Consider the following 11,624-nt stretch of genomic DNA (forward strand, 5'->3'; position numbering starts at 1 on the left):
ATCCAGTCCATGCAGCCTCATATCTGATAGTGCTTCCTGTCTTCCCTTTTTGATAACAAACGCCGGTAGAAGACGCGTCTTACCTTTTGCATGTCACCGCGGAGGTGACGGCCATCACACCCGGTCTTCTGTTACTGTACTTCTGCGAACGTGTCACAGCAGGACAGTGCGTTCTACCAGGCCAGCAAGATATGATTGGTTGATTGATTCACACATCAATAAGCTAAACAAATTGATGAATACTGTAAAAGTCAGTTTCTGGAGCCACCATTTCCATATGTTTCTTCTCTAATTCTAATTTAATCTTGTTGGCTTCTTTTTTTCTTCACGGCAGGACAGTGGATTCTACCAGCCAGCAAGATATGATTGATTTATTGATTCACACCTCAAGCTAAACAAGCCAGTGAATACTGTAGAAATCAGTTGTTATGGGCTTCTTCTGTCTTTTTCTTTTTGCGTAGAAAAATATTTGCGCATTTTTCGCCACAACTGCCTCGGAAAATAGATTCGCGGGAACTTGAGTTCGGGAAACGCTTTTCGGATTATAGTGTTGTATAGGCCTGTAAGCTACTTTCAGATGCCACGTCTCAAATTTCATCTTGCTCATGATCACAGTTGACTCGCGACGTAAAGCCCCGAATTATTATTATCATGATATTGTATACCGTTATACTTTTAAAACAAATAAGGAACGGTATGTTCAGATCCGGTTTCGGTTTTACGGCCACGCCAGCATCAGAGAAGTCACAAAGGGGTGTGCAACCGGGATAGAAGGGATTTTGAAGACAGTTATTGAGGAGTTGATGTAAAATATGTGACAAGCAAGTTTTGTCCCGAATCGGCTGGTAGAACAGCGTAGAGGAGATGGTGTCCTGTCCTGATCTTCGCCGCCCACGGGTCGCTGCAACATTCTTACTCAATTCAGTTAAACCCAACCTTTTATTTTTTTAGGTGCATGTAACCGCGTCTAGGTGTCCACATGGTTTCTACAGCAGCGTCTGCCATAATCACAGACCCCACCGAAACGTCGAATAAAGACGAAAAAAAAAGAAAAGAAGAACATTTCCGAACACATATACCATCCCACAGCCACGTCCCCGATAAGCACATTAGATCATAACTTCAAAAGTTATACAATCCTATCAGGAACTTGTTTTCCTCCGCGGACCAGGAACATGCTGGAACAGCACTGCCGTGCGTGGGCGTGCTTGATGCCGTTCACGTGCGTCCTTAATTCCAAAGAACTGTCTAAATATACAGCCCTCAGGCCACACATATGAGTGACTTACCTTGAAAGGCTTGACAAATAATTCAGCGCCGACAGAGTGATGAACATGTCAAATACTGGGATCTAAGCCTCGTGCTGGGCGTTATCTATAGGTTACGAAGCGCTATGCTTGACTGGCTGGTTCGTGGCGCCAAGCGCACCACCGTTGGCTCGCTTTGCAATGCTGTGCCCGACTTCATCGCAGGCCTACGTTCTTTCTTTTTTCTTAGTCACCTCTACCTTGATCAGCTCTTTCTTTACTCACTCGGTATGCTTCTCTTCATCACGCAATGTGTCAGGAGCCAGTATGAACACCATTTTCACTGCACGGACAAAAACGCCCTGATAAAGCAGTCGTGAGCGGTGCAGCGAGACACTTGAGGCCCTGCCTGATCTCCTGGCGTGACGCAATCTGGTCCGTGTGTAGCGTAGCATTAGTGTAGGAAGCAGACGCAACATTATCTTCTGTTAAACCGGGACAACCTTCTTCCGATTTTTTAACCCTTTACGACTGAAAAGCAGACAGCTAAACGCATCGGCGACACAAAAGCTAGCGGGCGGTAGTGGTCCAGACTGTCCAGGCTGTGCAGGATCCGCAAGTCCCGCCCAACATAACATACTTGTTTAAAAAACAATTTATTTCCGAGGTTTACCACAGGGACGTCAGTACTACGTGCGCTGCCATCTGAAGAAACGCGAAAAAGTATAAGAGATAGAAAAATGTGAAAAAAAGAAAAAAGAAACACTAACAATAAAAAAAGAATACATCTGCCTTCATCTTCAACGGAAACACCCTTCTAGGAACCTTGAGGAGGAGCATGGCACTGAAGGACAAGTTCCGAGGACCAGGATCGTGAAACGCAGTGGAGCAACAGCAACAGTTTCAAATGTTGGCGCTGAGATGAAGCGGAACTGGGTGGTGGTGGCTAATGAAAGAGTCCGCCGTTGTCGGCCCCATGTCATGCCCCAGACGACATTTTCGGCACGTAGCACCATACACAACAGTAGATGGGTAGAAATCCAGCGAACCGGTAGAGATGTAGGAAAGGAGTTGCCTCAGGACAGAAGCCGCCGATATTTCGAACAGAGACTGTTCTTTATTATTAGATTATGTGTACGTACGTTCACATAATCCCCTCCACACTCTAACAAAGCAGCCCGTACGGACCCTTTCTTCCCTCCGGGCTGTTGACCCACAATTCGCATGAACCTTTAAACACGTCACACCTAACCCTTTAAATACCATGCCAATGATGAGGACAGTGCCCAGAAGAAGAACAGTCTCTGTTCGAAATATCGGCGGCTTCTGTCCTGAGGCAACCCCTTTCCTACATACACAACAGTGTAATTCGGAGTTTTTCGGAATGCGCCGAATTTCCAAGAAAATATTCGGCTATCTAAATATTCAGATATCTTTCGGCGAGTGCTGAAAACGCGGAACGCGTTAGTGTGGTAATTAGGGTTACATTATGTTAGTTTTTGGTGAACATATATACATAATAGAATCAAATCAATGCACAGCACAGAATGAAAACAGCGTCTGGCATGCCATACATGACGTATATAAACAGAACGCCATTTACAATCGCACACAGTACATCGTGTTGTTGATGCATAGATTCTTGAGGAGGGCAGTTCTTGCGAACGAGACAAACGAGCAACACGGCAAAAAAAAATGACAATTACCCATTGCACAAAACAATGAATGAAAGGGAAGCAAGATGTACGTGCATGTATCGCCCCTAAAAAAAATCTTGAGGTCGAACATTCGGTTTCCCTCTCCCCTTCCCCCTCTACGACAAAGAAACCCCCATCCCCCCCCCCCCCCAAAAAAAAGAAAAAAAATCTGATGGTCTAGGTCCGCCCCTGACTGCACCAGAGGGAGCATCGGGTTTCCCCGAATGCCGACCCTGGTAAAACACACCCTGCAGCGGCTACTCGCTCATTGCCATCATGCAGAGCCGGCGTCTACTTTTTGCCTTCGGGGGAGCAAGTGGGAAATTTGTGGCCTCCTCCTTCATTCTTGCTACGCGAACTGTGTCTTTTTGGCACCCCTTTAGGCAGGCTCATGATGGGCAATTGCTCACTGATTCCACTGCCCACCGGCTCCGCTTCGGAAGGCCATGGCGACCACGTCCTCGTATGAACAGGAACAAACATCGCTAGCAGCATTCGTTGGAAGCTACGCTGTATGTTGGAAGACACGATGTGCACTAGAGGTTCATTAAAACTGTCAGGTGCAATTCTGTCTATAAACACTGCTTCACGACCATTTCCTTTCACGTTGTTCTCATTTGGCCTACGGCGAATGCATGCCACATGAACCGACTGCAAGCAAACATTTTATTCTGAGAAAAAATACATATGTACAGGTGTCCCTGACTACATCTTGCTCTTATTTACACTGAGCAGTCACGAAAGAAACAAAACCTGCTTTTGTATCTCTGACTCTCCAATATACTCTCTCAAAAACACAACATCGAAGTATTCCTATTCTGAATCATACCAAGATGGTCGCTCTTGCCCAAAAGTGTGACTGTTTCCAGCTCAAGTTCTCTCCGCCAGCAGTAATTGCATATATCTATTCAATGAAGGCCCTCTCATCACCTGGAGAACATGCCGACGATGCCGAACTAGTATACGTACTCGGATATACGCAAAACTGATCAGTGTCTTTACACCGTAGTTCATCCCCTTTCTCTGCTATGCACGCAGGTTCGACTAATCATTGGCACAGCTGAGCATGCCCCAAGTACGAAAAACGTCTTTCACGACAACAGAAGTAAATAAAGTAGTACTCTACTATACACACACAAATGTTAACGCTATCAAACTCACGACGACATCCCGAGTTTGGCAACCCTAAAAATCATACGTAGAAAGGTTCGATTTAACGGCTCGCACGATCGCCCAGCAGAAACTGATCGTCAAAAACGTCGCAAAACAAGCACCAATTCATCCTACGGCCGAGGGCGTACATCCCGCAACTATACACCGATACAATCAAGCAGACATAGTTGTGAGCGACGAGGTGCCGTCAAGGTGAGACACGTTTACACAGCTTTCTACAAATTTCATTGCAAGTGCGCGCCACGGTGACCATGTGCCCCTAAACTTCACAGCCTCTCCGTGACACTACGACACACTCGTAGGAAAGCAACAAAAGCAAACGATCAGCTTCCCCTTTCATTTTCCTCAAAAAGAAAAAGTTAGCTTGAGTCCACAAAAATGAACTATGCCCCCATCACAAGTTTCTTCTAACCAACTTAAATCTCACATCTGTGTCTATCATGAGCTCAGGAGAAAGAGAAAGAAAGAAAAAAGAAAAAAGAAAAAAAAAGGAGAAAGGAACGTGTGTAACTAAACTAGAGCACACAGGATAACATTACTCGCTGGTGCATGCAACATCAGTTTCCACAGTCCCTATTTGTGTGCCTCTAAGTTGAGCAAAGCTTGCGTCGCAATCACTGAGTCGTTGAACCAGCTCTTCGCCGCCAATCCCACACTGTCCTCCGTCGGGTCCACCACGAGCAGCATCTCTCCTGCGGTAGAGATTGCCATTTCACCTTCTGTAGGGGGCTTTTCGAGCGTGGATAGCGTGTAGGCTTCCATGGCAGGTTCTTGGACCCAGGCTTGAACCCAAGGCCCAGAGGCAGCGCATGCATCTGCGGAGGTCACCTCCAAGGCTACAGTGTCTTCGGGCAGGCACAGGACTAGGTTGGCAGTGTCACCGGGCATACACTGCTGGGTTGCAGCCTGTGCAGGCAGTGGTTGGTCAGTTTTAAAGAACAAGTCAATCTCGCATCTTCGTTACCCTACAGAATTTATGTAACCGCAGGGCCACGTGTCTCGAGCTGTATTCTTCTAAAAATATTGTTCGCCTAAATGACGCAGAAATATCATAAAATTAATTTCCAGTTCTAAGAACTAAGACGTTACAAGGTGCTCAATCTACCAATGCGTTTGGCAGCACTGCTTTTCTAAGGTCGATATCTGTCTCCCCACCACAGCTCTTCCAATACTCTTCCAATGTGAGGTGGGGAGTGGAGACACGAACTGTTGCTAGAAGACAAACGCCAGAGCTCCCGGTGATGTCACCTAAGAGTTTCCAAAACTATTAAGCTTCGCAGGTTCTTGCAGAGATTCGTGGCAGCGTATAATATTCATTGAAGGCATTTAGTATTTTTTGTACTGAGTGAGACTGATTCATGATACAAAATGAAATATATGTAATCTTTTTATTAGTATTCATAATGGCACTCTAAAGGCACCCTCCATTAATTTTTAATTTTTGGCTGTGTCATATATTCTGTAACAAATAATGTGTGCTCTTGTGCAAGAATGACAGCTTCTTCCTCAGACCTATTTTCCACGGAACGTGCCCTGACCAGACCTTAGGAAACGTGCACCTCTGTCAACAGAAAAGGACTGTCCCCCCCCCCCCCCCCCCCTCCCCCAACTCTCCACTAAAAAAAAAAAATATCAGGACCTGCCAATGGAAAGTGCATTCCCTAGTGGAAAGCTGAATTTAAGCGTGGCTGATGTATCTGTCCTGCCCACTACAATTAGGGGATTGCCTTTGTGTATTATGTTTTTTGAAAGCTGTAGTATAGAAATAAGATTCTATATCAGGAGCCGTAAAAAGGAGGTTAAAATCAGGTGATATCTGGTGGAAAATAAAGGGCGAGCGCTCCTAGCATTTTAGATGAACACGAGATGCGAAACGGCTGTGCTGAACGTGCAGTGCTTAGTGCATCCCCAGTAGCCGTATTGGTGGCCGAACTGGCGCTATGCAAAGTAAATTTTTTCAGAGTTCTCAGATTTTACCCTCAGTGACGATGATGCAAATCGGGGATAAAAATTGGTTTTACCCCGAAACACAAGGCCCTAAGTGTTGAATGTTTGTGTCTCCATTTATGAGCTTTTGTTCTATTTGCACCTTCAAGTCTTTATGAATATTCACCAACTAGAGAGGTTTACTGCTTTAGTGAATGTCATTAACCCACTACATGCCACGGACGAGCTGTGCTCATCCGCAGTCAAATGGTTAGAAATGTAAAGTGTTAGCTCAGCTTCTAAGACGTGTTCTCCACTCTGCGCATAGATGGCGGGGGGCCCTAAGGATTTATCATTTCCAGGTTAAATCAAACAACTCAGGAAAAAAATGGTGCTGACACCAGGAACCGAACCTGAGCCTTCTGATTTCCGGTCCGGTATGCTACCGCTACACCACGACAGCAGGACTCTCCTCCTGCGAAGGCCCTGGTTCGAATCCTGACTCCCCCTAGTTGCTTGATTTAACTGATTCTTGGGCGTTGGAGGCCTACGTGTTTGTGTTTGTCCTTGAATGTAGCCCACCTTGGCTAATTCACACTGTACTCACACAAGTACAATAACAATACTGTATTCCCAAGTTGTCGCCCTGCCTCGGACTGAATAAGTACCATAACTTCATGCGTATAAGCCGTACGGCAGATCAGTCGCGGGCACCGTTTTTAGGAACATTTTGAACATTTTCGGGCAGATAAGCCGCGACTAATCTGTGTGACAAAGGGGACCATAGGGAAGGCCATAAACCGCTGTGGTCCATACTCCTGGGTCGTCAGAGTGTGCAACAAAGGAAATCAGTTCTAGTGTTCTACCAAGATCGGATTGTGCCCTTGTTGTGTGGTTTTCATGGATTGACGGGTCAGTGGCCTCCCAGAAGACATGAATCACTGTCACCAGTTTCGTTACGTCTGCTTGGGGGAAGGCACCAGGAGGGTCAGTCTACTCAAATGTGGATGCGCCCGTCATTGTTCGTGCATTGGCAGAGCGGTGCTGTTCCAGAGACTGTCAGACCTTTCGTTAAAACCAGCACATGGGGAAAGTACCAGGGAAAAATAGTCATCAGATAAGCCACACCGGTGGATAAGCCACCGAGCGCCAGGGAGAAAGAAAATCGCACATAAGCCACGGCTAATACGCGTTAAATTATGGTAAGTGAGAAAGAGAGATGTACGAGAGAATGGGAATAGAGTGGTTGGTTGTCTGTCACCCTTGTACTTGAGGCACTCTAACTCAGGATAAAGTCCTGCTGTCGTGGTGCAGCGATAGAGCTTATTATGTAGCGGAGGCTTACATGTTCGTGTTTGTTCATTGTTGTAGCCTGCCTCGGCTAATTCCCATTGTTTACGTTATTTTCAGGTTGTATTTGCACTAAACTAATGCTGCACTAAATGGGTTAAACACAACCTTATTGCTCAAAGAGTAATTTTCCTACCGTGGTATCTCCTAAAATAATGAGCGTGTCTCCAAGTCCCATCGCCTTGAGGTGTTCAGTGTCCTGCAGCTCGGAGAGGGCAACCATGGGCTGTTGCTGGATTGACTGAACATGGATAATGTTCGCATCAATAGGGACTGCATCCAGCGAGAGGCTGGAGGCAGGAGGGTCGCTGCCGACCCTTGATGTCCCCATGGCCCTCACTGCCGCACTGTACTGTGTGTACTCCGTTTTCTGGATGTGTTTTCCAAGCTGCAAACAGTACAAAAAGTATGAATTCAGTCCTCGAGCGGATATTTTCCAACACTGCATAGTGGCCTGAAATTCTTCATTCCAAACAAATCTCTCACATCATTCACTACAGACGACGTGTTACCCAGTGTAAGTGTTTTCTTCCCAAAGCAAGCAAAACCCATAGAAACTGGGTAAACTGTGGACAGACCACGTCGTTCCTTTAACCAGCCAGGGAAGAGCGGAATTACCAATTCCGACAGTTTTCACCGCACAACAATTGCTTCAAATTTAGTTTCTTCCCACAAGGCGTCATTGAGTGGAACCATATGCTGGTACATATTGCTAGTGCTGATACTGTGGGCGATTTTGTGCATGCTCTGAAGGTATCGTAACTTAAACCGTCACCGCCACAGTTGTATATTGCTAGTGACCATTTGTTGAAATGTGTGACAGTCAGATGTACTGCTGTGTGCTACTAATGTAATGTGAAGTAATATGTCACGTTGCTCCCTCGCAACTGTACTTCTGCAAGGATTAGACAAGTCTGCCTGCACATGGACATCTGACAGTTACTTATTTCCTAATGGCATCCCTCTGGTTTACACAGGGTGCATTAGATTTAACGTCCAGGATATCTGATCTCTTCATCGGCACCACGCAGATATTTTTATTTGCCTCGCTGCTATCTCCTCGTGTGTGAAGAACAATGATTACACAACGACGGTGTCCTGCATTCGACGCTACTGCATGACGTGTTAGAAAACGCACAATAAAACTGCGATTGAAATGGACTAATTTAAATGGTCTGGGTTATGGAAAGGATATTCGAGAACTGCATCAATCTCCGTTTTACTCCCCGTCCCATATGCGTGCTTCATTTGTACTGCGAAGGAAAATTCCACACGGTGCACATGCTTGATGACTTGACTTACGAGGCAGACCGAACCACCATTCATTATGCGAGGAATGCCATGCAAGCGACAGAACACACTGGACAATCAAATAATGAATGCACACACTCCTTTTAACCTTCACTCGGCGTAATTAGGCTTAAAAAAAGAAAACTAATTTTAAGCACAATTCCATTAAATTTTAACCATCATCCCACACGAACAAATTCGGTTAAACGAAAACCAATGAAGTGTTACCGTAAACGCTAATTCCTGATGTATAGAACAAAAGCTTCCAAAATGTCAAGCGTTTGTGCAGAGCTGTTCGTAACTTCAGTGGAATCTCCTAAGCTGACCGCGGCAAAACAGAAGCGGACGTTCTTCGCCGAAGTTTGTGGTGTCTCTCAAATCCAACTCCGTAGGAAGAAAGACATCTTACCAGTGTGAGAAAAGGTACATATAATTACATGATGAAACAATGCAGTCTTGGTGAAGCAAAAACGTGAAAAATCTATCACCCAGCAGAACCGCGGAACTTACGACACCATTTAATACCATGGGAGGAAGTGCGCGTGCGCAGCTTCTCACGTGGTTGATGTTTTCACCAGTGATGCCAGACCGATAGAAAAAATCGACATATAAATAAATTTTACAAATGGGATATTACGAATGTGAAAATCTCCGACACAAGTGTGTCGGATATACCATTCCGGAACCTTGGTTGGAGATTTCGTTCCCATTATTCATATTACGAATGTCGGCCGCTTGCCGGCCAAGTTTAGTAAACCGAAAGCTTGTGAGCAAAGAAGCACCTTACTGCTCTGTTCTTTGCCAATGTCTTAGGCAGGGGCGGATCCGTGATTTTTCTGAGAGAGGGAGTGGGGAGGGGGGATCCAGCCTTGGCCAGCATGAACACTATGTGAAGACAAAAATTGAGGAGGGAGTTAGGTCATATTGATCCCCCCCCCCCCCACACACACACCTCCCGGCTTAGATCCGCCCCAGGTCTCAGGGGATGCTCACTAAACCGATAACTTTTCCATAGCGCCACCTGTTTACGAATTATTCGGCATTGAGACCATCGTGACACGATCGGTATAGCACGCATTTCCTGCCATGGGACTTGATCAGTGCTAGGAACTGATCATTGAGCAGTACTCGGAAACACTTCAGACAGTTGGTCAGTCAAACTAACCAAGGCAAGCTGAAAAACTAAATGCAAGCAGTTACAGCTAGAAATACAATAAAATGACAAAGCAAAACAGGAGTCTAAAAAGTCTCATATAAGTCTCGTGTCGTCTTGTCCCTTCGTTGTGCTCTAACTATCTCAAACTCAAGGGAATGTTGCCTTCACCGACAGATCTCCAGCTCGCTTACCAATCCTCATGTGTTCCTAAAGGAAAACGTCGTGAAAAGTTGGCCACTTTTTCGCTACGTTAGCTAAGAAATTGGCTACGTGCAGCTTTTACTGTCTGGTAACCCTGGAGGTGACGTCAACTTTTTGACGGTATTTTGCTGTTGTAAAGCTATTTGAGGAGAGGAGGTGCAGGGAAAAACTTGGCATCTCTCAAATGAGGCTCGTTAAGTTCAAGGGCTTCATTTCTGATAACGTTCGTTTTATCTCTTCTCATCCTTTTTTGCCTTTGTCGGCTCTTCCCTAACTGCTGCCGATGATGATGATCAAACATTGTTACCGTCCTCGGGCGGGATCGAACCCGCGACCCTGAACTTAGCGAACTGAACATCGCGTGCGGCTCCAAAAACTACATACTCGTGGCGTACGAATTAACGGTATTCGAACCATGGAACGACACCTACCGAAGCTCACGTTGGGGATGCCAATCTCGATCAGCACAATGCGGGCGTGCTTCTTCACTCCGCTTTTACTAATGAACGTTATGGTGTATTAGACAGGGTCCAACTGGATATCTTCTGTCTTCGAGGAAGACATCAGCACCATCGACGGAATGGTACTGGCACACTGGATGATACGCGTATGACGTGCTACAAACAATACCCTCAAGGCTCAACGGCACCATCTCCGTTCAGCTGCCGCCGATATTGCTTCATCACCATGATCGGCATCTTGGCCTTCACAGAAGTTATCCGGCGAACAACACAAGGACAAACAGGAAAGACAGCAGCTTCCTTTCGTCTGCCCTGTCCGTCCTTATGTTCTTTGGCGCGGCTAACTTCTGTGCTGCACTGCTGTGCTGCACACGAACGAACTACCCCGTCTAGACACCTTGATGGAGGCATCTTGGCCTGTTCGGTCGTATACTCTTACCTTGTCACAGTGGCGGATCCAGGAAGGATGCTTCGACAAAAAAAAAAAAAAAAAAAAAGACGCCATGTGAGAGTCTGGATCTGCCCCTGCCTTGTCATCGCCTTCTCTGCGTTCACTGTGGTTATCTTGGCATGACGTAGAGGACATGGTAGAGGAGGCCCGAAAAGCGTCCACCGCCGAGGAGGTTGTCGAACGCCCCTGGGCACCATTCTTACAAGTACTGCGTTCGTCTCCGTCATCGCAGGGGGTATATTTGCGCTTCTGGATGGATTTGAGTGCAGCATTTTCTTGTTCGGCAAGGCTCGCGCATGATGATGGCGTGAAAGAAACTGCAAGCGCAACACTGAAATGTATACCAACAGGGTGAACGTGATGATGGCGGGTGTCTTTGGGGTTTCTGGCTTGAGGACACAGTTCAATGCGGGCGGGGTATATCTACAGCCGAGCTGGGCGGTATAGTGACATCTGTGATGCTTGGGGGTATATATATGGTTCTAGGTGTAGTGGTATAGGTTTGGAAACGTTCACCCTGTTGGCACATTTCAGTATTGTGCTTGCAGTTTCTTTCGTTGGAGCTAAGCCTAAGTATACACTCTCAGAACAGAACTTCACGGCATAGCACACTGTGCGCCAACCATTGCCACGAATGATAGGGTTCGTTTCTGATTTGAAGAAAGAGAGGGG

At 46.2% G+C, this 11,624-nt stretch overlaps 1 protein-coding gene across 2 annotated transcripts; it reads right to left on the minus strand.

Annotated features, from left to right (window-relative positions):
* Positions 1-3,596: 3,596 nt before the first annotated feature.
* LOC135370946 (uncharacterized) lies at positions 3,597-9,235 on the minus strand. Of its 2 annotated transcripts, none has more exons than XM_064604886.1 (3): positions 9,093-9,235; positions 7,530-7,781; positions 3,597-5,023 (listed from the first exon to the last, which is right to left on the minus strand). In XM_064604886.1, exons 2-3 carry the CDS (start codon positions 7,722-7,724, stop codon positions 4,691-4,693), a joined length of 528 nt encoding a protein of 175 aa, XP_064460956.1. In that variant the 5' UTR covers positions 7,725-7,781; positions 9,093-9,235; the 3' UTR covers positions 3,597-4,690. The 2 variants fall into 2 exon arrangements, with proteins under 2 accessions (XP_064460956.1, XP_064460957.1); XM_064604887.1 differs by lacking the exon at positions 9,093-9,235 and adding an exon at positions 8,912-9,004.
* Positions 9,236-11,624: the final 2,389 nt, after the last annotated feature.

Source organism: Ornithodoros turicata, chromosome 10, assembly GCF_037126465.1.
Source record: "Ornithodoros turicata isolate Travis chromosome 10, ASM3712646v1, whole genome shotgun sequence".
NCBI classification, from domain to species: domain Eukaryota; kingdom Metazoa; phylum Arthropoda; class Arachnida; order Ixodida; family Argasidae; genus Ornithodoros; species Ornithodoros turicata.